The 27,402-nt window shown below is 41.7% G+C and overlaps 1 protein-coding gene across 3 annotated transcripts in view; it reads left to right on the plus strand.

Moving 5' to 3' along the window:
• Window positions 1–5,420, plus strand: part of CACHD1 (cache domain containing 1) — a 212,656-nt gene extending 207,236 nt beyond the window's left edge. For all 3 annotated transcript variants that reach the window (XM_023258777.2, XM_045035964.1, XM_019837162.3), the window contains one exon: window positions 3,672–5,420. In XM_023258777.2, the coding sequence (XP_023114545.1) occupies window positions 3,672–3,910 (239 nt within the window). In that variant the 3' untranslated portion in view covers window positions 3,911–5,420. The remainder of the gene's footprint in view (window positions 1–3,671) is intronic.
• The last annotated feature ends 21,982 nt before the right edge of the window (window positions 5,421–27,402 follow it).

Raw genomic sequence — 27,402 nt, forward strand, 5'->3', positions numbered from 1 at the left:
GGCAGGGCCCAGTGAATCCTGGAACGTCTTCATTGTTAGATGAGAATGTCACACCAGATAAAACCACAGATACCCAAAAATCTCTTAATACCGTTGCTTTGGGAGCATAGTAATGTGATTTTGAAAAATGAAGTGCCTGCTCTGTGTGAAGCATTGCGTTGAATATTAGGAGTACAAAAATAAATGGAAATTCACTAATGGCCACGACGGCCCTAAGTTTTATTGCATAGTAAAAATCTAAGCTAGAGATGTGCACAGAATGCCATTTAAACTCACAGAAGGGGCAACAGACCCCACGTGGGCTGGCAGGATGGGGTGCTGGGGGTTTGGGTTGCTTCCCAGAGAAGACCTTTAAAAACTGAAGCATGAAGGACAATAGCCGGATGATGGAAGGTGGGAGGGTGAGCCCGGCAGAAGGCCTGTCATGAATTTTACACCAGGAATGTGAAAATGAGTTAACAGTTTCTGTGGGTGCTTGTAAATGAGTGGAGATGGGAAACCCTTCAGGAGGTACTTGGAGGCAAGATAAAGACAGCCTAGCACTAAAGGTTGGCCAACAATCATCAACATAGATGCTGAGATTTTGCTAAAAGTGTGTCTTCTACTTGAGTCCCCTACGTGTGAAGCACATGGCAGCTTAAGCACACACAGCACTCTGTAACTGGGGCTTCAGCGTCTACCATCCAGTCTCACGTTCCAGACCGAGCCCTGCTGAAGCTGAGAATCCCATTCTGGCTCCTGATTTTTGAGGAAAGGCATCACTGTTTCCCCAGCCCTGAACCTAGAAACTTCAACCTTATCCAAGGATGTCAACCTGGATCTTCCCCCCAGGGAAGTCAGTTGGGCCACCAAAGGGAACCTACTCTGAGCGCGAACAGTGTCTTGAAGCCGGCCGCTTGCCCTACGTAACACAGCCGCTGGCCCACTTGAGGTCTTCATCATCTCCTTGGGCCAGCACCACAGCCTCCTGTCCTCTGAGCCTCAGTCCCACCTTCTTTCCAGCCGCCTCACTGCCACAAGTGATCATCTTCAAGCACATGTTATGTCCTTGCACCCTCCCCTACCTCTGGGCTGTTGCTAAATCCCAGCTCCTAGCTCAGCCAGACTTCCTGATCTGGTCTGAGCCCGCATGTTCAGTCTCCTCTCCTTCTGCTTTCTCCCCCATACCGAGCTTGTTATCATCCCCAAAGCCCCTAGAGGCTCTCGGGCTGTTGTGTCTTGGCATTTGCTCATCTCCCAGCCTGCAGTACCTTTCCACCCCGCTCTTTACCTAATGAACCCCTTCTCTCCCATGAGGGCCACTTTAAGTGTCCTCGTAAGGTGTCCTAAGCCAAGTTAATCAGCTTTGGTATCCCTCTCCATGTGCCTCTGTTTGAATACCTTTGTTTCCCCTTCTTGACTGTGGGCTTCTTGGGAGCTGGAGCTTCCCCATTACCCCTTTTTTGATTGAGCCCCCCACCTGGCACCAAGGAGACTCTCAGTGATGATAGACGCCTATGTCCATGAACTTCACCCTCTTCTGCCCCCTTCATCCCTGACACTTGGGATCTCCGAGTCTTTTCATCCTGACTCAAAGTCATCACCCCCAAACCCCCCTAACTTTTAACTGCTTGCCAACTTCTATTGTTTCCACCTCTGAGATACTTTTAAATCTGCCTAATCCCATACCCCTAGTTTTAATTCTTAGTCTGTCATCTGGGCTGTTGCAATAACCTCCCAACTGTCCCCTCTATTTCCTTTTTATTCATCTTCGAAACTGCCACAAGAACTCTCTCTGAAACACAGAAACTGTCATGCTGTTTTTTTTTTCAGTCTGTTCAAAATGTATTGTTCCTCCATTTTCTCTGCTTTGGCCTTTATAATCTGACTGTAACTCACCTTTCCACCTCTCTCCTGCCACATTCTCCAACTGCCTACCTGCACCTGTCCTAGCCACATGGTACAGCAGTGGCCTTGGCTTTCCACACCTCTAGGCTGTGCTCCTGTTCCCTTGCTCCTATCCACTTACCAAACTCCTACATATCCTTTTAAGCCCAACTGAAATAGGAGTTTTTCTGTGGAGCTTTCTCATTCTTCCAGCCGGAATTAGTTATTCCATGTTCTCGATACCAGTTATACCTCAACTATAGCACTTATCATCATCTGCATTAGAATAAACCCAGCTTCACAAATATGTCTCCTGTTCGGTTGTGAAATCCTTAAGGAAAAGAGACATCTCTTATTCATGCCTCCCTCTCTGGCTGCATAATGGTCTTCAATGAATGAATAATTGAACGGATCTATGCTTGTATTCATTTTATTTCTCAAACTCTAGCTTTTAAGCTCCTTGTGCAGGGAGCAGATTTTCACCTTGGTGTCTCCTGCAATGCCTAACACGGTATCTTGTACATAGTAGGTGCGCAATAAATATTTCTGGAGTTAGACTGACTTAAATAATTCTGTCATTTGCAAAATGGTTCATTGAGGACAGAGAATTGCCTTTCTCATTTTTGCACCCAGCATACATTTTCCGCCATATCCCATTCTTGCTTGGCTGTATGCAAGCACATCAATTTTGCACCACAAATGTGACTAGCACTACCCATGGGTGAGCTCTGATTGATGCTAACCGTAGATGCAGTGGAAATATTAATGAGCTGTCACTTCTCAAAAATTTTAAAGGGGATTTTTGCAATATTTAAAAACATGCCAGAGCTCTTGGAATGGAATCCTTTGATCAGCAAGGGTATTTTCTTTTGAAACGTGTATTACTTAGAATACCAAAAGAAATTAATCTTTAAATACAGTGAGCCAGCTTACACAGAGAATAGTTGATTCCTTTGCTAGTTGCTATGGGTATATGTGGAGTTCGTATCCCATCAGGTACTGGAACTTTGGGCAAGTTCATTAACCTCTGATCATCATTTCCCTCACTTGTATAATTTGTGTGTAGGAATTCCAGGACACCGGTGTGTGCCATAGAACAGATATACGCACAATGGAGACACTTGTTTTTGTCCTTGCTGTGAGATCACATGCAGGCCTGTTGAAGCCCAGCTTTCTCCACCAGCCCCCAACTTGATTTGAATCCTATTAGGACTTTGTTTTCCTTTTCTCTTCTCTTTTTTTTTCTTTTTTTTTTTTTTTTGAAGCTGCCTTTTTTATTTTTCTTTCTCCCTACTTTTTCTTTTTCTCTCTCCCTTCTTTCTTTCTCTCTCTTTTTTCTTTCATTCATTCATTCATTCATTCATTCATTCATTCATTCATTCAAATAAAGTTAATCTTATCTCAGGGAAAAGTGTAGGAGGATAGTCCCAAATGTCAATGGCAGTTATCTGTGGATCAGGTGGGAACAGCGATGATTTTAGTTTTTGTTGTGTTGATTTGGGGATTTGGGTAAAATCTTCCTATATATATATATATATATTTTTTTTTTTTTTTCTTATCTGTACTTTCTCAGGTGTCTAAAATTTTTTATTGTGTAATTGTTGGGGGGGGTGTGGTGGCGCAGAGGAGAAACAGCTAACAGAAGATCTCTTCAAAAATAAGCCACTTTGACGTCTGCTGGCAGCCTGCAGACGTTTGCACGCATGTAACACAAAGATAGGAACATCTCCCCGTGCCCTAGAAATCTTCAGTCACCTCTCCCTGTGTCTGGAAGCTCTCAGCTGCTTGTTCTGTTCATTTTCTAGGTTACAGCACCATGAGCCCACAGGAAGATAGTGAAAACCCCCCGTGCAACAATGACCCCTTGTCAGCTGGGGTGGATGTGGGGAACCACGACGAGGACTTGGATCTGGACGCCCCGCCCCAGACGGCCGCCCTGCTAAGTCACAAATTCCACCACTACCGCTCCCACCACCCCACGCCGCACCACAGCCACCACTTGCAGGCGGCCGTGACAGTACACACCGTCGATGCGGAGTGCTAACACTCTCCTGACCTCCACGAGAAGATGGGAGCTGGGAGGTACAGAATGTTCTGGAGGGAAGAAGAGCCAGCATCAGATAATCCACAGCAAGAGACCCCTTGTGTTCGTGCGTTGTCCAGAGCGGTTTAACTCACTTGCTGCCTGTCAAATGTGTTTCGGAATGAGGAACAACAACAAAATCACGTTTGTGAAAGTGCGAAGCTGGTTCTGAAATGGAGGGGAAGTAAGCCTGATTAACGAACCTGCCATAATACCAATGGGATGGAGCAGAAGGCAAACCTCCAAACACAGAGGCGAGACCCATAAACGAAACATTGGGAACCTTCGCTAAGCTGAGCCAGAGGAATGTCCCAAGGAGCCAGAAACATTCGGCTCTCCTTAACTGGAAGAGAGACAAGTGTGCCCAGCCGGAGACTGGGAACGTGGCACATCCAGACAGAAATGTGTGCTTTCGGAAGATCTCGCTTTGTTTCTGGCGGTACCTAGATACCACAGTTGCTGTATGGAACTCCTGTTAAGCTCTAAATGATGCATCTCAAAATTTCTAAGTAAAGGATTATTTTTCTACTATTTATTGAACTTTCAAACATTCTCAAACTTTGGGGGAAAGAAAAGGAAACACATGAGAAATTGTCAGCAATTATCCCTAGCTGTTTTGTGTGTGAAGTGGTTGACTAAGGAGTTCTATTATTTAACTGATATCCTCCCACTGCCCCACTCTACAAAATGGGAAAATGAAGAAATCCTTCTCTCTGACTTGTTTACATACATTTTCTTTAGAACGTCATCTTACGGAAACCTGTCTTTTTTTGTAACGCAGTATTCTTTGTTTGACAGAGGCAGGGAAGACAGAGGAATCCAAAATGCTTTTCAAGAAATGTTATGTCTCTTTTTCACTCATTTCCACTCCCTGTACGATGCTTTTCTCAGATGTCTTACAAAACCTAGTATTACAACCCCAGCCTTTCGGCTAAGGGAGGGATGGATTTCTTCTTGTGTTAGAGACTATAAATTTTTAAGTGTCCCATTTTGATTCTGAAAATATTGAGTACATAAAGGAAGATGTTTTTAAACTTCAAAATTGATTCTTAAAGATTTCTTTTGATATCCTAGTTCAAAGCTGCTGCCAGTTATCCAAGAAGCTATCCACTGAACTGCTTTGTGACGTATACAGAGATTAATCCGATCTGGCTAATATAACGTGGGGCATTGTATTTTTAAAGTAGTGTTCTAATTACAGTGATGTATTTTAGATTCACATCTTGTGATTCAAATATGTTATAAAGACATTCTTGCACCGTGTGTGTGGTAAATCTCCGTTTATATGTAGTTGGAAAAAATTCACTGAATAACGTTTTAACGATAGGGTATCACGATATAATGTAAAAAAAAAAAAAAAACAATTGGTTCTTCAGCAGTACAGAAAGTAAACTGTATGCGTGCTATCAGGAAACCCCTTCGTACTGTGTATAAATTTGCAGTCTAGTGAAATAAACTGTATGAACGGACAGTCTTAGTGTTTATAGTGATGCGTTCACGTGCTGCTGCTTGTGCCTCGTGGAGATTGCGTTCACTTTGTAACCCAGCAGATCAGTTACCAAACTGAGTGGGCCTCCTCTCAGTGCTACTGTCGACATCAGGGGGTTCTTGACATCTTGAAGATGCAAAAAAAATTGAAGAATATAAGGGGATAACATTAAGAACAAATGTTAAGGGGCACCTGGGTGGCTCAAGTCACTTAAGCATCCAACTTTGGTTCAGGTCATGATCTCACAGCTCATGGGTTCAAGCCCCTCATTGGGCTCTGTGCTTACAGCTCACAGCCTGGAGCCTGCTTCTGATTCTGTGTCTCCCTCTCTCTCTGCCCCTCCCCTGCTCATGCTCTGCATCTTCCTCAAAAATTTAAAAAATTGAAAAAAAAACAAATATTAAAAAATGTGCAGAACATAGGTCCCTCTTCCTGAGCATCTACATTCATGCCATTAATAATAAGTAATTCTCTAACTGCTGGAGAGAATGGGGACTTTCCTGTCTTCCCAGAAAATTAAGCCTCTCCATTTTGTTTGCCGAAGTTGAGAACCTTTGTGTGGTGGCACTAGCTTTGTGGGATTCCTACTAGATGGGAGAAAACCTGGGTATTTTCAGGGAAAGAATTACAAAACAAAGAGCTTAATAACATGTTAGAGCCTACTCGAAGGTAAGAACAGAAATGCACCTTGTGTCTTTTGTGCTAAGTATCTCCCCTGTCCTGAACTTGGGGGGACGGGGACAGGTGGAGAGGGGGGCAGGGATTGAGTCCTTCCAGCTGAATAAGAGCACAGAACTATTTTACACCCCCTGTAGAACGTGGCACACAGGTTTGTGAGGTTTTGCCCTTCTAAGCTCCCTTTTGTTCCCTAGACATTGCATGTAGTGTTGTTTGAACATTTGTTGTTTGTGTTCTTGTTTCAAAGGAAAATTCAGTGCTTAGGAACTTTTTTATCCTGGTGACCGATGTTGGTTCTTCTTGCCCCTCGGGTACCGTTGCTTGTTAAACATGAGTCTTCCCTGAAATCCTAGAGGGGGAGGTCCTAGCAATGCCTTCCCATTCACTAAGACCTCTTAATGCTTATAACCAATACTTACATCAGTGTTGACAAGTTTCAACAGCTAAGGGTGTCCCAGGTCACTTGATACCTCTAGGAAAGGGAGTTTGCTATTTGGGGCCCAAACAACACTGGTTCAGACCCAAGTAGCTCTGAGTACATTCATCTGCGTTTCTAATATATTTATTTTAGATATTTTGATTTTTTTTTTTAGTGTTTATTCATTTTTGAGAGAGAAGGAGACAGAGCGTGAGCCCAGGAGGGGTAGAGAGAGAAGGAGACACAGAATCCGAAGCAGGCTCCAGGCTCCGAGCTGTCAGCACAGAGCCTGATTCAGGGCCTGAACTCACAAACTGTGATATCGTGACCTGAGATAAAGGCAGACGCTTAACCAGGGACTGAGCCACCCAGGCACCCCATAGATACTTCAGAAAGCGTTGTTGTTGTTTGTTTGTTTTTCCTCTGCTTCTTGATTTAATTTGAATGCTCAACTAAGCCTTATTAATATTTTTATGTGAAAAATGTTTTCAAATTGACTCAGGTTTATTTTGCACGTCAGCGTGACTGGTACATGGAGAGAAATTGTGGAAGATCACTTGAGCTCATTTCCCTGTGGGGATGGACTGCTGTAATGATTACACTTTCAGGAAAAAACAAACAAAAAACCTATTTCTGGTAGAATAATCAAATCAAAATGCGTCAGCGCATTCTCATCTGTGTTGTCTTTGGTCTATTTCTGAACACAGAAGTAGTGATTTTCCTGGCTGAAATACAATGCTGTATTCAAATTTTTTTCTGATTTTTCAGTAAGGAACACTATGTTGAAAGATCTGTTTCTATGGCTGTTATAAGATAGATAGTCTAATAGCTAAGGTGTATATAACAGTATATATAGATAGATACACATCTGACATTTTTTAGGCTTCCCTCTAACCTCCTTCATTGCCCTATACTGCTAATTAGGGCCTCTCCATCCCTTATTACAGTGTTTCCTCGTCTTTTTAAAATTCATTACTACCCTCCTAAGGAGAAAATTTTGATTTATATTCACCCTAACAAGTTAGATATTAGCAGATCAGATTTTGTTAGATGGGTTGGAGCTTTGGAGGGCTACACAAAAATCAGTTTCTTCTATATCTTTTTATTCATGCTTTGGATGTGTATGTGTGGTTTATTGAGGTTTAAGTGCCATATACCTTGTAAGATATTTAAAACTTACATCATGGTGATTTGATACATGTATTCATTGTGAAAAGATATCCCCCATTAACACTTCACTGACTTATCTTTGGTAAGAACATTTAAGTTCTCTTAGATTTCAGTTGTACAATATAGTACTGTCAACCTTGGATCCTCAGACCTGTTCATCTTAGAGTGAAAGTTCATCCCCTTTTACCAACGTCTCCCTTTCTCCCTCCCTGGTAGCCCCTGGCAGCCACTTTTCTGTTTCTAGGAGTGTGAGTTTTTAAAAAAAAAATTTAATGTTTATTTTTGAGAGAGAAAGACAGTGAGTGTGAGCGGGGGAGGGGCAGAGAGAGAGGGAGACACAGAATCCAAAGGAGGCTCCAGGCTCAGCCATTAGCACAGAACCCGACCTGGGCCTCAAACCCACGAACCTCGAGATCATGACCTGAACTGAAGTCGGATGCTTAGCCGACTGAGCCACCCTGGTGCCCCTATATGAGCTTTTATAGCCTTAACTAGATCCTACCTTCCTGAGGCAAGGACTGTTTCTTATTGTCTTTGTAGTGTTCATGGTACCATACCCTGTACTTTGCAGGGAGGGCCTTCGATGTTTGTTGAAAAGATTGAACGTCTAGAGTGTCAGCTGCAGTCATAATTACAGCTGACCCTTGAAAATCACAGGGGTAAAGGGCCCAGACTCCCCACAGTCTTTTGACTCCCCCCAAAACTTCTAATAGCCTGTTGTTGGCCAAGAAGTCTTACCAATAATGTAAGCCGTTGATGAACACATTTTTTGTATGTATTACTGTTATTACAATAAAGTAGGCTAGAGAAAAAATATTCAAAACCTTAAGAGAAAACACATTTATAGTACTGTACTTTATTTTTAAAAAATCTGTATAAGTGGACCGACCCATGCAGTTCAAACTGGTGTTCAAGGGTCAACTGTGATTAGTTACAATGGATAATATTACACGACTTAAAGTAGTAGATGAAGCAAATTTATTTCTCCAAAATACTTCCTTAATCAATTAGTACTTTCTTTAAATTGAGGTATAATTGGCATAACATTATATTTCACGTATATAAGGTAATGACTCAGTATTTGTATATATTGCAAAATGATCACATCAGTAAGTCCCATGAATATTCATCACCATCGCAGTTGCAAGTTTTTTTCTCATGATGAGAACTTAAATGATCTGCTCTCCTAGTTACATTCAAATGTACAGTACAGTATTGTTAACGACAGTCGTTACACTGTACATTATTCTCGTGACTGGAAATTTGTACCTTTTGACCACCTTCATTTTGCCCACCCCACCACCTTCCTCAGACAATCACCGATCTGTTCTCTATAACCGTGAACTCTGTTTCGATTTTTTTTTTGTGCAACAGCTTTTTAGTACATTGTACTAAGAATTAGCACGATGTTACATGTTTAACAGCTTTTTAATGTTAGCTCTGATATAAAAATCCTCAATTTTCTGAAACAGTTTCTGTATACGTATATATATATATGTATATATATATACGTATATATATATATATATATATGCCTTTAAAATACTACCTCTTTTAATTCATGTGACATATACATACATCTACATGGAAAAAAATTACTATTGTGTAACTTAAATATATAGTTATCCAGATCAATGATGGCTCCCTCAAAAATAAATGCATAGTTACCCAATATCCAATGTAGTTTTAAATGGCATTTATTTTGAAGAAGGAGCCACGTAAATATGGAAGTTTTCCAAATCCTACTTCTTGTAAGACTTCTCATGTTTCCTTCGCACTATTCCCATTCTATTTTGGGGTGCTACTTGATTAAAGTGTTTTATGTAACAATATACCCACCAGGATTACTGCCTTAGTTCCTACTTCAGCCTAGTGCTTTTGGGGAAAAAAAAAATTATGTAACAAGAAGCTTGGCTCTCGTACAAAAGTATGTCCCTGACTTTCAGGGCTCCTTGGCAATCCTTTGTCCAGACCCAGTTTGTTCTCTAGTACATTCTCCTCAAAACTGTTCCAGAAAGTCTTCTCCCCCCATGCCACAGGCTCTCTGCAGCTGCCTGCATTCTGCCCTGGCATTTTGGGTAGAAATCCCACGACTTTTACACCTTTCATGTCAAAATGGCTCTCAGACGTCACCCTCTCTGTTCTCAGAGGAAGGAATGTTCCAGCTCCTTCCCAGAGCCAGCGGGAAATCAAGCTGCACCACATCTGCATATCCTCAGCTCCACTGCCCTAGTGAGTGCTCCTTTGCTCTGAGCCTGAAGCATACTCCATTACCCCCTCACCTACAAATGCAAACCTTCCCCTGGCTCTCCCCTCCAATGACTCTTAGACATTCCCCCTGTCTTTCTGGGCCACTTGACAAAGCTGCAGTGTTCACTCAAGCCCTCAGCGGCCTCTCCTGCTGTGCCCCTGCTGCAACCCCGCCCCACACCATGCACTCATTCGTTGCTGTGACTTCATCCAGAAGCTACAAAGGCACCCGCCTCCCCACAGGCTGCACCGACCCTCCACGCTCCCACTCTTTTCCCTGAGATCTTGATCCCCTGTCCAGTTGCGTGGGGGCTTCGCAGGCCATTGCAGCACCAGTTACCCACCATCCCTTCCCTGTGCTTTCTCCCCTGGGCTACTGCGGCAGCTGCCGGGCTGTTGTCCCATCTCCCTTCTGCCCCACCCAATGCATCCTCTAGGCAGAAGACCACCTACTCCTCGCTTTGAGGGAAATGTCACCTACTGTAAAATGAGTCATTTTGTAGTAGACAGTTCGGTGACGTTTTGTGCGTTCAGAATGTTATGCAACCATCCATCACCTCCCTTTAGTTCTGAAGTATTTTGGCCAGCCGAGGAGAAACCTTATTCCCCATTTCCCCTTTCCCTTAGCAACCACCAATCTACTTTCTATGGATTTCTGTGAATTTACCTAATATGGCCATTTCATATGAATACAATAGATGACCTTGTGTGTGTGGCTTCTTTCACTTGGCACAATGCTTTTGAGGTTCTTCTGTATTGTAGCAAGAATGAGTAATTGATCCCTTTGTGTGGCTGAGTACTGTTCCATTATATGGATATCCTGCATTGTGTTTATCATTCATCATTTGATGGACATTTAGGTAGTTTCCATCTTCTCACAATTGCATATAGTGCTGTTTTGAGTGTTTGTGTACAAGTGCTTGTTGGAATACTAATTTTTAATTCTTCTGGATATATCCCTGGGAGTTGTATTGCTCGGTCACATGGTGTTTCTGTTAAACGTGTTGAAGAACCACCAGACTGTTTTCTGGAGTGGCTGCACCATTTTACATTCCTACCAGCCGCGCGCAAGAGTTCCAATTTCTCTATTTCCTTCCAACACTTATTTTCCTTCAAAAAAGAAGTATAATCATCCCCATGGGTATGAAGTAATATCTCATGGTAGCAGAGCAGTTTTTTTTTTTAATGTAAAATTAAAACCTGCTCCTTGCTTAACACACTTTAATGTTTTGCCATTGCCCCACCCTCATTCTGCCCTTAGGATAAAGTCAACCTAACTCCGTTTTACCCCCCTCTCTTCATTGCTGCCGTCTTCTCTTCATTTCTCGAATATGCTTTGCATTCTCTGCTCGCTGCCTGGAACGCTTCTCCTCCAAGCCTGCCCCTCCCAGCCCCATCCCTCCCCTGGGTAACTACTGCCCCCCCCTGCATCAGATCTCAACTTCAACTCCACTTCCTCGGAGACCACCCACTGGCATTAGCTTCCACTGTTGCGGGGTTATTTACACCCCAAACTGGCTGTAGCTGCTTCTGGCTGGTAACAGAGAAGGTAGCATGATCCTTAATGGGAAAATCCATCTTTATACTGGTCCTTATACTCACAGAGGGAAAAATAGACTGAGACTCCGAATCCCCTGCCAGTTTTTCTGTGCTATGAAAGGATAAGACTTTTCATCCTGTGAAACTGATCTGCATAAGAAACAGGGGTAGATGACGCTTCTGAAGGGGCTTGGAAAGCAGGCAGCTGGGGACTTGTGTGGGGAGTCTCCAGGCAAACGGAAGAGTCCAGACGTAAAGGCCTGGACCCACAGAGAAAGGTGACCAGTGAGAACGTGCCAGGCATCAGGTGGCAAGGAGGCTAGAGGAGTGTCAGATATCCACTTGTCTGGCTGCTACATGTGCAGCCATGCCTCCCCCAGCTTCACTGAAGATTCACAAACACATGCCCTGGGTGAGTGATTTCAGAGGCAATCAAGGGGAGTAAACCAAGGGCGATGGGCCAGGGCAGAGCAGAGAGATGAGGACTGTAATGTTGCCAGGGTAAGAGGCCAGGGACGCAGATGCCTGGGCCGGAGGCCACAAAAGCTCCAAGGAATTCACAGGAGTCTTGGGAAGGTCACTGGATTTACTACAGGGCATGGGATGAAAGCTCCAAGCCACTTTTATTTCAATTCCCCAGCACAGTTTGACCTCAGCGGCACGGGGGTCTATCACATTGCCCCACGTGAGACGTGTCCTTCTTTGCTGTCATCACGCCTAGTTATCTATGTCTGCCTTCCCACCACACGGAGCCCGGTGCTGTCGGGGGGCATCCGTCTGTCTGTGCTCTGCGTCCTGGTGCCTCTCTCAAGCAGGCACGGAAAGGTATTTGCTGAGTGAATAAACTTTGTACTGACCAGAATCTGAGGTGGATTAAGAAAGGAACAAAATATAGTACAATGGGGTAATTTCGTATTTTTTATTTCTCTCCCCTGAACTGGAAATAGAGTGAAAAAATAGTTGAAATTTTAAGATGGCTAAAATTATAGGAATAAGTTTACTTGCTAAACGATTGGAAGAGATTGGAATTGCCTTATCAAAATGTCCAATAAGCACATCAAAATCAACCTGCCAACTATAAAAATACCAGAAGGAAATAAAACCTTGTGCTTATGACCTTGGAGTAAGGAAGCCTTTCTCTTGATTTTTCATGTTTTTAAGCTTATTTATTTATTTTGAGAGAGCACAAGCAGGGGAGGGACAGAGAGAGGGAGAGAGAGAATCCCAAGCGGGCTCCCTGTTGACAACACAGAGCTCAATTCCACACACCGCAAGACCATGACCCAAGCTGAAATCCAGAGTCGGACGCTTAACTGACTGAACCACCCAGGCACCCCATAGGGAAGACTTTCTTAAATAGGACCTGCTGAAAAAAGCAAAAGCCATAACTCAAAGGTTGATGTAATTTAAAATCTCTATGCTACAAAAATAGCCAAAAAAACTTAACTGCAAAAATAGAACAAAGGTGGGGCTCCTGGCTGGCTCAGTCGATGTGGCATGTGACTTTTGATCTCAAGGTTGTAAGTTCAAGCCCCATGTTGGGTATAGAGATTACTTAAAATCTTAAAAAAAGAAAATAGAACAAAAGGTTCTGACAATAATATGTATTAAAATTCATGTATTAATAATAATAATGAATAACCTATGAAATAAGAAATTAACCCAGTACAAACTTAAGCCAGACCCTCTCCAGTGAAAAGAAGGTACAAGTAGCCAGTAATCATATGAAGAAATGTTCAACGTTTCTAGAATTAATAAAATACAAATTAAAATGAGGTAAGTTTTTTTCATCCATAGATTGCAAAGCTTTCAAAGTTGTATAACACTCTAAGCATTGGTGGGAGCATGTAAATTGGTATAGATACTTTGGTAAATCTATTGAAATTTAAATGTACATTCTGACTTCACTTCTCCACATATATCCTACAGAAACGTGTGCACAAAGAAACATGACAAATATGTTTACTGAAGCATTTGTTAGAATGGAAAGAATTGGAAAGCATCTCAGGAATGAATAAATAAAGTGTGGAATAAGGGTATTATGAAATACTATGCAGCTCTTTTTTTAAATTTTTTAATGTTTATTTTTGAGAGCGAGAGAGAGACAGAATGCAAGCAGGGAAGGGGCAGAGAGAGAGGGAGACACAGTATTCGAAGCAGGCTCCAGGCTCTGAGCCCTCAGCACAGAGCCCCATGTGGGGCTCAAACCCACAGACCACAAGATCATGACCTGAGACGAAGTTGAATACTTAACTGCCTGAGCCACCCAGGCACCCCGGAAGCTCTTTTAAAAATAAGGTAGATCTCCGTGCATGAACATGGTTGTATCTACAAGACATATTGAGTAAAAAAAGGCAAGTTGCAGATAAATATATATAATGTTACACCTGTTTAAAAACCACAACATGGCACAAAAACAGACACATAGACCAATGGAATAGAATAGAAACCCCAGAACTAGACCCACAAACGTATGGCCAACTCATCTTTGACAAAGCAGGAAAGAACATCCAATGGAAAAAAGACAGTCTCTTTAACAAATGGTGCTGGGAGAACTGGACAGCAACATGCAGAAGGTTGAAACTAGACCACTTTCTCACACCATTCACAAAAATAAACTCAAAATGGATAAAGGACCTGAATGTGAGACAGAAAACCATCAAAACCTTAGAGGAGAAAGCAGGAAAAGACCTCTCTGACCTCAGCCGTAGCAATCTCTTACTCGACGCATCCCCAAAGGCAAGGGAATTAAAAGCAAAAGTGAATTACTGGGACCTTATGAAGATAAAAAGCTTCTGCACAGCAAAGGAAACAACCAACAAAACTAAAAGGCAACCAACAGAATGGGAAAAGATATTTGCAAATGACATATCGGACAAAGGGCTAGTATCCAAAATCTATAAAGAGCTCACCAAACTCCACACCCGAAAAACAACCCAGTGAAGAAATGGGCAGAAAACATGAATAGACACTTCTCTAAAGAAGACATCCAGATGGCCAACAGGCACATGAAAAGTTGTTCAACGTCGCTCCTTATCAGGGAAATACAAATCAAAACCACACTCAGATATCACCTCACGCCAGTCAGAGTGGCCAAAATGAACAAATCAGGAGACTATAGATACTGGAGAGGATGTGGAGAAACGGGAACCCTCTTGCACTGTTGGTGGGAATGCAAATTGGTGCAGCCGCTCTGGAAAGCAGTGTGGAGGTTCCTCAGAAAATTAAAAATAGACCTACCCTATGACCCAGCAATAGCACTGCTAGGAATTTATCCAAGGGATACAGGAGTACTGATGCATAGGGCCACTTGTACCCCAATGTTTATAGCAGCACTCTCAACAATAGCCAAATTATGGAAAGAGCCTAAATGTCCATCAACTGATGAATGGATAAAGAAATTGTGGTTTATATACACAATGGAATACTACGTGGCAATGAGAAAAAATGAAATATGGCCTTTTGTAGCAACATGGATGGAACTGGAGAGTGTGATGCTAGGTGAAATAAGCCATACAGAGAAAGACAGATACCATATGGTTTCACTCTTATGTGGATCCTGAGAAACTTAACAGGAACCCATGGGGGAGGGGAAGGAAAAAAAAAAAAAAGAGGTTAGAGTGGGAGAGAGCCAAAGCCTAAGAGACTCTTAAAAACTGAGAACAAGCTGAGGGTTGATGGGGGGTGGGAGGGAGGGGAGGGTGGGTGATGGGTATTGAGGAGGGCACCTGTTGGGATGAGCACTGGATGTTGTATGGAAACCAATTTGACAATAAATTTCATATATTAAAAAAAAAAACAACAGATTCCAACAAATTATCTCCAGCTGGAGGTAGAAAGGGGTGGCACAGTGGCCAAAAAATATTAGCCCTTTTTTTTTAATTTTTTTACTTTTTGAGAGAAAGAAAGAGTGTGAGCAGGGGAGGGGCAGAGAGAGAGGGAGACACAGAATGCAAAGCAGGCCCCAGGCTCTGAGCTGTCAGCACAGAGCTGGAAGCAGGGCTCAAACCCTCCAGCCGGAGATCATGACCTGAGCCGAAGTCAGATGCTTAACTGACTGAGCCACCCAGGCGCCCCAAAAATATTAGACTTCTTATGTATAATGTTCCCAAATTTTGCAAGACAAATATAATTGCATACTGTTTGTATTTTACAATAATTTGAAATTAAATGCTTAACGGGAAGACACTACTGGGCAATAAGAAGAAAGGAGCTAGTGATATACTAACCAAGAGAAGCCAGACACTAAAGAGTGCGCTCTGAGTAAATCCAGGGAGATGAAGCTCTCTGTGGATGAAATCCATGAAGATGAAGAACAGGCAAAATTATTCTACAGTGGAAAAAAAATCAATGCTGTGGTTCTTCTGAGGGTGGTGGAGACAAACTGGTGAGGGGTAGTGGGATGAGGGAAAGATGGGGCTCATGTGGGTGAATCCACTGTTAAAACTGGACAGTTGCGATCAGTGCATTTCAGTGTGTTGACCTCAAGGTAATGAAGTTAATAAAATTGTCATGATACAATGTCTGAAATTTTCATCTTGCTCCACGTTACACTAATGCATTCTTCCTGAAACACTCATCCTCTTTCCCATCTCTGCCATCCTCCTGTTGATTATGTCATCCAAGCTCGGCTCAGACTTCACAAGAGGATGGCCAGGTGACTCTGACCCCCCATAGGAGCCTGGTTTGAAGAGGAGAAGAATGTGTTCCATTTGTGACATGTGGGGGTGGGCAGGTGTTTTATTTGTGAAGAATGTGTGTTGTGAGTGCAGCGTGGCCACTCCATGGAGGGGACAGAGGAGAAGAATCTCGAGCCATCTACTGTGCTACCTGATCAGCATGTGTTTCGTGTTTGGGAATCAGTTTACAAGAGATGGGAAGCAGAACAGATGAGTAGGAAAAGGATACCAGTTCAGCCTTTTAATTATGGAAACGTTGGAAAGGGGAAAGAAACAAAGCAAATGGGCACGTGCTCCTGAGAGAGAAAAGTGTGGCGTTAGAGTGGCTGTTCTCTGCTGGCCCCTAAAGGGCCTTCTCCTCAGATCTTACGAGCAGGGGGACACAAATGTGGAATTGCAGCAAAGAGGGGACTCTATGCTGAAGGGTTGGGAAGGAGGGGGCCAGACCCTCCTCCCAGGCTGCTGACTGGGATTCCTGACAAGGAAGGCATACTTCCAACAAAATGAATGAATGAAAGATTTAAAAAGTAAAATCCTTGGGAGTTGTTATGAGGATTAAATGAATGGTTGCATCAGGAACAATTCCTGGCATTTCAGAGCAGTCATAAATGTTATCTAGAGAGAACAGCAGCAGCTGCAGCAGTAATAATATGAAGCAAACTGAAATTCAGACCATTTTGGTTTTTTTGCAAGTATGTCTTAGTTAATTTTAGTTTTAAGAACTTCAACCTATCTCAGTTGGAAGAAAAAAGCCAAGAGAGAAAATAGAACATTTTTACAAGTTGGTCCAGATTGACAGAGGGTGTGGTAGTTTCCTCCTTTGGGTTAGAAATGGAGGGTGTGGACAGCCTGGAAACTCAACCAGTCCCTGACGTGAGGGAGACTGGGGCACATGGTGAAGCAGCACAGAGGGAAGAGGCTGAGGGAAGCATGGAGACCAAAGCACCTTTGCACCAGAACCATCTAAATTTTAAGCCAAAGCTGAATTACAGGTTCTTCTCCCCACTCCTCAATGCTTCATGAATCTCATACACTAATGGATGGACTGGCTGATCCTCAACATTGGAGGACTGGGCCCAATTGATATACACGCTTTTGGCTATTTTTATGTAAAGATATTTTTATTATGATAAAATACATATAAAATCTGCCATTTTAACCACAGTAAGCGTAAAATTCAGTGACATTAAGTACATCTACAGTGTTGTACAACCATCATCACTATGATCTATTTCCAAAACTTTTCATTACACCAGTATGTGGGTACTTTTTACCTCCCCTGAATTGTGAAATGATAATTCTATAATTCAATATTAGGGCTAGAAGGACCTTGGCCATTATCTCCAATCGTCTCATTTGTATAGATGGGGAAATCAACACTGATAAGCGTGTTATTCAAGGCTGCGAAGCCAGAAGATGGCAGGGCTTGAACTCAAACCCAATTTCTTGATTCTTAGGAGCTCAGTCCCCAGGGAGTTGTTACTACCATCCACCCTATTTATTCTATTTCTACTATTTCTAGCTACCCTGATTAGTCTATTGCAGAGGTCATAATATCAAATCCTACCAGAACCTATGGGCTCAAGATAAACATTCAATAGGTGTTTCTTGGGTACGGAGATTAATAAATCTGACAACCTGAAGAAGTTAATAAATCTTCCCATCTAAATTAAGGCAGCCAGCTTTAACATTATTTCTATAGAGATTGTCAGTTTTTAGATTTAGAGTTAAATTTTTATGTAAAATGTCTTAACATTATATGGGGAAAAATATGTTTGGAAGCCATAGTCATTATTCAGACCTCTTTACTTCCAGAAATCCAGGTGTGCTGTGTAAGAATCACCAAGAAATATGAGCCCCCAGGATCATGTAATAGACACTGGATACATTTTTATTGGATTCATGAATAAATATGTGAATAAATGAATTCACTCCACCACATTTTCTCCACGGGCTAGAACACTGGAGATATTCAAGAAAAGCCTATAGAAAAAATTCTTGCGTTTTGTGGGAAGTTAGGAAACTGACCAATCAAATCACGTTTTTACTTATTCATTGCCCTACCGATTTACAAACTCATTGGCTGTGTATTGTGTACCAGGCTCTGTGCTAGATATTGGATGTACAGAGAATAGGAATACACAGCCTTTGACCTCCAGGAGCTCACAAGCTCATGTCAACAACTAAAATACAGTGTTGTAACTGTTATGGAAGGATGGTGCTGAGTGCAAGTGAAACCCAAGGACACAGGCAGAGAGTGTTGACAGGCTCAGGGGAAAGGTACAGGTGCTAGAAAAAACTAGTTTACCAGTAACAGATTACAAACAAAGGATGAAAAAGAAGGAAGTGGTTGGGTAGATGGTGATTATTACTCTACAATTCTACCCTCCTCTTGTCTATATTAGCAATACTACTCGGGATTGGTGATGAGCCTCGTTGCTCAATTAACCTTTTACTACACTTGCCTAAAACTACAGATATCTTTAAAACCTTATGTTGTGTCCCCTTTTTAATGACTAAAAGTAATAACTATAGAAGTACATCAAGGTTTATTTACAAGGATATTTACTACTGTATTCTCTCATTTTTTTTAAGTAGTAAAAAAATTCAAAGTGAAAAAATCATAGAGAATCAAAGACATTATGCAATAGAATACCTTGCAGTCATTTAAAATCATTTTAACAATATATAATTTCTTTTTTAAGATTTTATTTTTAAGTAGACTACACCCAGCGTGGGGCTTGAACTCACAACCCCGACATCAAGAGTGCATGGTCCACTGACTGAGCCAGCCAGGTGCCCCAAGAATATATAATTTCGTGGATAAATATACAAAATGTAATAGTATTATGTTTTGAAAAAAATACAAAATTGTGTGTTTAATACCAGATTTAAAAATAGAGAGATTAGTTTGCATAGACAAAAGAGTTAAAGTAAATATACCAAAATATTATTTGTGGATTTTTTTAATGTCACAATGACAGATATTTACATTTTTTCTCTGTATTTATTTCCCAAACTTTTAACAATGACTACTACTTTCTTGGCTACAAAATAATAATAATTAGGTTGTAATGTTATTTTGGATACATATTGAGTTGTGTTTTTTTAATTTAATTTAATTTATTTTTTTAAATTTATATCCAAGTTAGTTAGCATATAGTGCAACAATGATTTCAGAAGTAGATTCCTTAATGCCTCTTACCCATTTACCCCATCCCCCCTCCCACAACCCCTCCAGTAGCCCTCTGTTTGTGCTCCATATTTAAGAGTCTCTTATGTTTCATCCCCCTCCCTGTTTTTATATTATTTTTGCTTCCCTTCCCTTGTGTTCATCTGTTCTGTATCTTAAAGTCCTCATATGAGTGAAGTCATGTGATGTTTGTCTTTCTGTGACTAATTTCACTTAGAGTAATACCCTCCAGTTCCATCCACGTAGTTGCAAATGGCATGATTTCATTCCTTTTGGTTGCTGAGTAATACTCCATTGTATATACATACCACATCTTCTTTATCCATTCATCCATTGATGGACATTTGGGCTCTTTCCATACTTTGGCTATTGTTGATAGTGCTGCTATAAACATTGAGGTGCAGTGTCCCTTCGAAACAGCATACCTAAATCCCTTGGATAAATACCTAGTAGTGCAATTGCTGGGTTGTAGGGTAGTTCTATTTTTAATATTTTGAGGAACCTCCATACTGTTTTTCAGAGTGACTGTACCAGCTTGCATTCCCACCAGCAATGCAAAAGAGATCCTCTTTCTCTGCATCCTCGCCAACATCTTTTGTTGCCTGAGTTGTTAATGTCAGCCATTTTGACAGGTATAAGGTGGTATCTCATTGTGGTTTTGAGTAATTCCCTGATGATGAGTGATGTTGAGCATTTTTTCATGTGTCAGTTGGCCATCTGGATGTCTTCTTTGGAGAAGTGTCTATTCATGTCTTTTGCCCATTTCTTCACTGGATTATTTGTTTTTTGGGTGTTGAGTTTGATAAGTTCTTTATAGACTTTGGATACTAACCCTTTATCTGATATGTCATTTGCAAATATCTCCTCCCATTCTGTTGGTTGCCTTTTAGTTTTGTTGATTGTTTCTTTTGCTGTGCAGAAGCTTTTTATTTTGATGAGGTCCCAATAGTTCATTTTTGCTTTTGTTTCCCTTGCGTCTGGAGATGTGTTGAGTAAGAAGTTGATGTGGCCGAGGTCAAAGAGGTTGTTGCCTGCTTTCTTCTCAAGGATTTTGATGGCTTCCTGTCTTACATTTAGGTCTTTCATCCATTTTGTTTATTTTTGTGTCTGGTGTAACAAAGTGGTCCAGGTTGATTCTTCTGCATGTTGCTGTCCAGTTTTCCCAGCACCATTTGCTGAAGAGACTGTCTTTATTCCATTGGATAATCTTTCCTGCTTTTTCAGAGATTAGTTGGCCATATGTTTGTGGGTCCATTTCTGGGTTCTTTATTCTGTTCCATTGATCTGAGTGTCTGTTTCTATGACACATATTGAGTTATTTGTACGGCCATACTTGTCTGGGAAATGTCCCCAAACTCCTGTTCTAAATCCACAAAGTTATATATACAGGTGACTCTATATTGCAGGATTTTTTACCTCAATACCCAGGATTCCTTGTCTCCCTGCTTTGAAGACTGAAGAGGTGGACACAAAATGAACAGCAGGCAAAAGTTTATTAGAGTATAAAATTATAAAGTAAGAACAGTATGAAATCTCTCTTTGCAGAGAGGGGACATTATAAAGTGAATGCCGATGACAATAAGCAAGGGTCCTTGTTTTATAAGGTTCTGGTCAGTCCTTCCCTTCCCTTCCCCCTCGTTCCTTCTCAGGCTCTACCCTTACTGGCTGGATAATCTAGGTGCTAGGTTGTCCATTCCTGACTGGCTAGATTCCATTGTATGAGGGGTGGTCTATGGCCATACTCTTCCTTGTGGGTCTTACATTTTATGGTCTACTACTTATTTTTAGTCAAGTATTTTGTCAAATTCCTGAGGGAAACCTGAGGGGGAGTAGGTGGTGTCTGTTAGGACACCTCCTCTTTGGAGGAATCTTATGCCCCTAGAGAGTTTGCTGTGGTCAGACACTCAAAGCATTGTTCCAAAATATGTGTTTTTCCCTACACAGGGACCTCAGGTCCTAACTTTCCCCCTCCGACTATTTTGTCCTATTTTTCCCTATCATACAAGAGTGTACAAAATAATCCTGTCCTCTTGGCTACATTCAATTGGTCCATGGATGGGCATCTGGCCCAGGCTAGTCCAATCAGAATACATTCTCTAAAAATTTAGAGATTAAAAAGATTCCCAAATCAAGTCCTTTTGAATGGAAAAAGTATCAACTTGAGAGCTGGGGAAGTGACCATTTTTCAACTTTTTGTACTCAGGAGTAGAGAAAAATAGTCTCAGAGAAAAAGAGAACCTTGGCAAGGTGCAGAAAGGAAGAGACGGAAGAGGTGTTGTCTGATTCCCGTGACAGAGCTGGTCCCACTTCCCATCCTTTCTGAGGTCCTCAGTACCTTAAATTCCATGAGACATCCATGAGATATCCATATGCTTTATAAGAATGTTTTCCTTTTTTGCTTAATCTTTTGTTTCTTGAAACTTAGAGGTCTGGGGCGCCTGGGTGGCGCAGTCGGTTAAGCGTCCGACTTCAGCCAGGTCACGATCTCGCGGCCGGTGAGTTCGAGCCCCGCGTCGGGCTCTGGGCTGATGGCTCGGAGCCTGGAGCCTGTTTCCGATTCTGTGTCTCCCTCTCTCTCTGACCCTCCCCCGTTCATGCTCTGTCTCTCTCTGTCCCAAAAATAAATAAAAACGCTGAAAAAAAATTAAAAAAAAAAAAAAAAGAAAGAAACTTAGAGGTCTGTCTAAACAAATATCTTTGAGAGCATAAGAGAAGCCAAGCTTCTAAGAGAGCTTCATGATGCTTCTCTTCTGTGAGGTCAGGGACTGCACTTCTCAGCTCAGGTTTCCATCACTGAGCCCACTGGGCATGCGTGCTTCCTGACTGGCGGCCTAGAAGAATGAATGATGTGCTCTGCCTTTCATTACTCCCGCTCACCCCACATTCCTATTTAATAATTGGCAAAATGTATTGGGGGTCATGAAAAGGACATTTCTGAGTCCCCCTCCCCTCCTTTCTATGGGAAAAATACTAAATATATGTGGTATAGGAAATGTCATCTTTTATTAAATTCCACAATAATTCTATTGGCATTCAAAGTCACTTGTAAGTACAGGCTAGGCATAGGTGAAAACCTCTCCTTCCTTGCTCAGGGGCAAAAAGCTTCATTTGGAAAATACAGAAAGTTTCTCATCGAAGGAAAAGAAGGCAAACTGATGTATGATGTCATCAAATGGCACTTTTCACAATTTATTATTCCTTGGACAGACATTTAAGACCAGTCACAGTGTGCAACTTCCTGCCAGGCCATTCTCTATTTTAAACATTATGGTGAGTTAGAGGGAGAAAGTACAGAATCATTTGAATTGAGTCTTTTCTCCCAAGTTAATAGGACAAAATATGTATGGTATATAAATAGTGTGACTTGTAAAGTTTGGGGTTTTTTGAAATCATGAAACCAGGTCAAATTTCTGAAGTTTCTACCAACTCCAAAATCTTACTTTGGAAATAGGAGCATATGTTTCAAAGCTGAGAAAGCACTTGCATTAATAGCACCTACTGAATGTTGTTACCAGTGTGAAGTCTTTAAGAAGTTGTCTGACCTACTAAATTTAAACAGGAGGTTTAAAAGGTTCTGGAAATTGTGTAACGCACTCCCCTCACATTGCAACGTCAGACGGTTAATTGACGTATTCAACTGACAATTTAAAACTCTTCTCCCACATCTGTGGCTTCTAGAGGCTGGTACCCCAGAAGGGAAGAGTTGGTAGGGTCAACAGCAAGAAAAAAGAAGCTGAATCCCAGCCATCCAAATATTTCAAATGCCTCTGCTTTGACTCTTAGGGAAATAGACTTGTAATTTTCACTCAAACAGAGCCTTATATAATTTGAGGGCTAATACTTTGTGTTAAATTCCTCTCTAGAAGCATGAAGATGTTCAAGGAGCCTCCACCACATGCCAGGCACTGTGCTGAGCACTGGGGATGTGGTGAGGAATGAAAAGAACAACTTCTGCTCTTATAAGGCCAACCTGACAAATGACCTTCAAGTTAGAATCTGAAGGGTGAGTAATAGTCATGTGAACAAGGAAAGGGAAGGTGTTCAGGCAAGGAAGGAGCATATTAGAAGGCTTGAATGAAACTGAAGTTATAGTTTTAAAAATGTACCTGTGTTGGGGCTCCTGGCTGACTCAGTTGGTAGAGCATGTGGCTCTTAGTCTCAGGGTTGTGAGTTCAAGCCCCATGTTGGGTGTAGAGATTCCTTAGAAGTAAAATGTTAAAAAAAAAAAAATGTACCTGTATTAATCATAGTTTTCATTATCTTTTTTTAGAGTAGATTTTTTAAAACTTATTTTGAGTGAGAGACAGTGCAAGTGGGGGAGGGGCAGAGTGAGAGAAAGACAGAGAATCCCAAGCAGGCTCAGTGCTGACAGCGCAGAGCCTGATGGGGGGCTCAAACCAGTGAAACCGTGAGATCATGACCTGAGCCAAAACCAAGAGTCAGTTGCTTAACCGCTTAATTGACTGAGCCACCCAGGTGCCCCATCATAGTTTTTATTTTCTGTATTTTATGATGTTTTGGTTTCTTGAGGCCTTGCAGACACAGGAAGGGACTGCCACTCCCAGGATTAGCTAATTCCTAGAGATTGCAAACATGACTTTTCATTTGTAAACCACCAATCCTGAGTCCTTCCTTATCTCCACCCACCTGCTTTTATGAGGCTCCTGCAGTCCAGGCATCCTGGCCTAACCCCCCAAGGTCATGGAACAATTGAGGATCACCCCTGTAGCCTAGTGCCTGTGAAATTATTCAAACTAGCCAATCCTAAATCTGGTTACCCTGCCTTTCCTTGCCTTTTCCACAGAAACGAAAATAAAGATTCATGCCCATTTCTTCCCCACATTCCTTTGGCCTCCTGACCCAACTTGGTGTTTCCCCAAGTCGCCTTGTGTAACCTGGCAAGCCCCCTCTCTTGGGAACTGCAACAAACTTTCTCCCCTCCTTCCCCCCGTTTTACCGAGATACAATTGACAAATAACACTGTTATTAGTTTTAGGTATACAACTAAATGATGACTCGATATATGTACATATTGCAAAATGATTACTACAATATGTTAACATCCATCAAATTACCTTTGAAATGGCAGTCATCTCTTGATCTGTTGGCCTCACCAAACCTGAATAAAAACAAAATCCTCGGTACATTTTAAAGCAGTACTTAACTCACATGTCATGGAATAATCAAAATTGAAAAATTTGGGCAGGATAAATACTGCCCAGAGAAATATTAATATACACACTACTAAAATATTTTGGCTGCATTAGGAAAAAAGAACAGTCTAAAATATTTTGAAACACTGAAAAACGTTTCTTGTAAAAATGTCATACATGATAGAGTGGCACACATTTGTTGAGCATACCATGTGTCAGGCAGTGTGCTGTTACTTGAATACAATTGTAAACAAAACATCTCAGTTCTATAGCTGTAGAGCTTATATTCTAGTGGGAAAGAGAAAAAAAATTTTTTTTAAAAAACCGCAAAGTATAGGGGCACCTGGGTGGCTCAGTCAGTTAAGTGTCTGACTTCGGCTCAGGTCATGATCTCGCGGTTTGTGAGTTCGAGCCCCGCATCGGGCTCTGTGCTGACAGCTCAGAGCCTGGAGCCTGCTTCGGATTCTGTGTCGCCTTCTCTCTCTGCCCCTCCCCAACTTGTGTTCTGTCTCTCTCTATCAAAAATAAATAAATGTAATTAAAAAAAAATTTAAACATGAAGTATGTAGATATAAAAACATAGTACGCAGGGGAAAAAATGTTGCAAGAATGGGCTGGTCCAGTGGGACTCATTGAGAAGGTGAGGTTTGATCTAAGACTTGAAGGTGAAGGAAGGTTATGTGGGTATCTAAGGGAAGAACCTTCTAGGTAGAGGTATAGCCAGTGAAAGGCTCTAAGATGAGATCTTGTGCAGCTGTTCAAGAAAGAGCAAGACTAGAATAGTGCAGCTGGAACAGAAGAATGAAGGAGAAAGATGGATAAGTTTAGGGAGTGACAAGGACAGAAAGGTAAGAAGTTGGAGGTGGGGGAAGGGCAGACTGTGTCAGGTCTTGCACCCCATTTTAAGGACTTTGGCTTTTATTGTGAGTGAAATGGAGAGCCATTGGAGGAGTTTGAGCAGAGGAATGACATGACCTTAGTTAGATTTTTAAAGGATAACTCTGGATCCATGCTGAGGACACATAAGAGAGTACAAGAGTAGAAGAAGGGAGCCATTGGGACAACTATTTAATAATCCAGGCAAAAGATGATGGCCACTCAGACTAAAATGATGGCAGTGAAGATGGCAAGAGGTGATCAGAGTTTGGATATATCTGAATGGTTGAGTCAACAGAATTTCTTGGCAAACTGGACGTGAAGTGTGAAAGAGAAGAGTGTCAACATGTTGGCTGAACAACTAGAAGGATGGAGTTGTCATCAACCAAGATGAAAAAGACTGTGATGAGGAGACAGTTGGGTGTACCGTGTGGTCAGGAGAGAGAAGCTCCTGTTGGTAATATAAATTGGAGTACTGTCAGCACATAGATAATTAAAGTCATGAGAGCAGTTCAGAGTAACAGGAGATAAAGAAGAGATGATCAAGGACTCAGTGCTGGGGAGAAGAATCCTCATTTGTGATGAAAACTAAGTGATTGAAACAAGGAAATCATGGTTATCCAGGTGAAGAGATAGTATGAACCCATCTAAAAATGTTGAGAGCCCACAGAATATAAAAGAATTGTTTACTGGCATGGAAACAAAGCAGTATATAAAATTATATGTAAATATGACTCCATTGTTGTAATAGGTGTGAAGATATGCATTTCTGGATAGCTATGTGGATGAATTTATGAGGAAGAGAAAGGGAAAAGATGTACAAAATTGAGTGGTAAAACTACAGGTTACTCTCCCTACTTCCTAATTTATTGTCATGAATATACATTCTACTTATAATCAGGGAAAAAGTTTTTAAAAATCATGTTTTCTTATCTTCAGAAGTAATAAAAGTGTCACTTTTCTATAGCAACCATATTTTTAAACAATTTTTTATTTATTTTTAAAATTTTTTTTCTTTTTTTAATGTTTATTTTTGAGACAGAGAGAAAGACAGAGCGTGAGTGGGGGAGGGGCAGAGAGAGAGGGAGACACAGAATCCGAAACAGGCTCCAGGCTCTGAGCTGTCAGCACAGAGCCCGACACGGGGCTCGAACCCACGAACCGTGAGATCATGGCCTGAGCCAAAGTCCGACGCTTAACTGACTGAGCCACCTAGGCACCCCTTAAACAATTTTTTAAATAAACTAGGATACCTCTGGGTTAATTTAGTGTGTTTACAGATCATTTGTCGATAATTCACTATAGTGGATCTTTTAATGAAATCAAGCATGTGTCTTTCTTTGAACGTGAACTTTTGGTGGCAAATCTTGCCCTAGCAAAACCGTGAAATAATTAATTATGCAGCGCTTCTACTCATCTGCCACCTAAAACTTACTTCATCAGGAGTCATTCTTCATTACCATGCTGACTACTCCAGTCTTCTTGATCTTCTGGCCAAAAATAAGTCTTTGCTCTCTTTTTCTCACATTCCATTTCCTTTTCTTCAGGAAGTTCTGTTGGCTCTGCTTTCAGAGCACATCCAGATGTGATCACGTCTCATCACTTCCCCTCTCTTGAGTCAAAGTCACCATCATTTCTGGTCTGGATTACTTGAACAAACTGCTCACTGCTCTCCTTGTTTCCCTGTTGATTTCCTGTGTTGCATCCAGGGTGTGTAAAACAGCTCAGATGAGGGCACTCTTCAGCCTCAAACCCTGTGGTAACTCCCATCACACTGAGTGAAATGCAAAGTCCTGACGTGTCTTTCTGACCCTACACAATCTATTTCCCCACACACATGCTACCACCCTACCCCCAGGTAAGCCTTTGATATCATTCATGGCCAATTACTCCCTGTCTCACTCACTCTCCTTCAGCCATACTGGCCTTGCTGTGGCTTGAACACGCCAGGCATGCTCTATGCTCTCTACCTTGGGGTCTTGACACTGGCCGGTCCCTCTGCTGAACA

Source organism: Felis catus, chromosome C1, assembly GCF_018350175.1.
Source record: "Felis catus isolate Fca126 chromosome C1, F.catus_Fca126_mat1.0, whole genome shotgun sequence".
NCBI lineage: Eukaryota > Metazoa > Chordata > Mammalia > Carnivora > Felidae > Felis > Felis catus.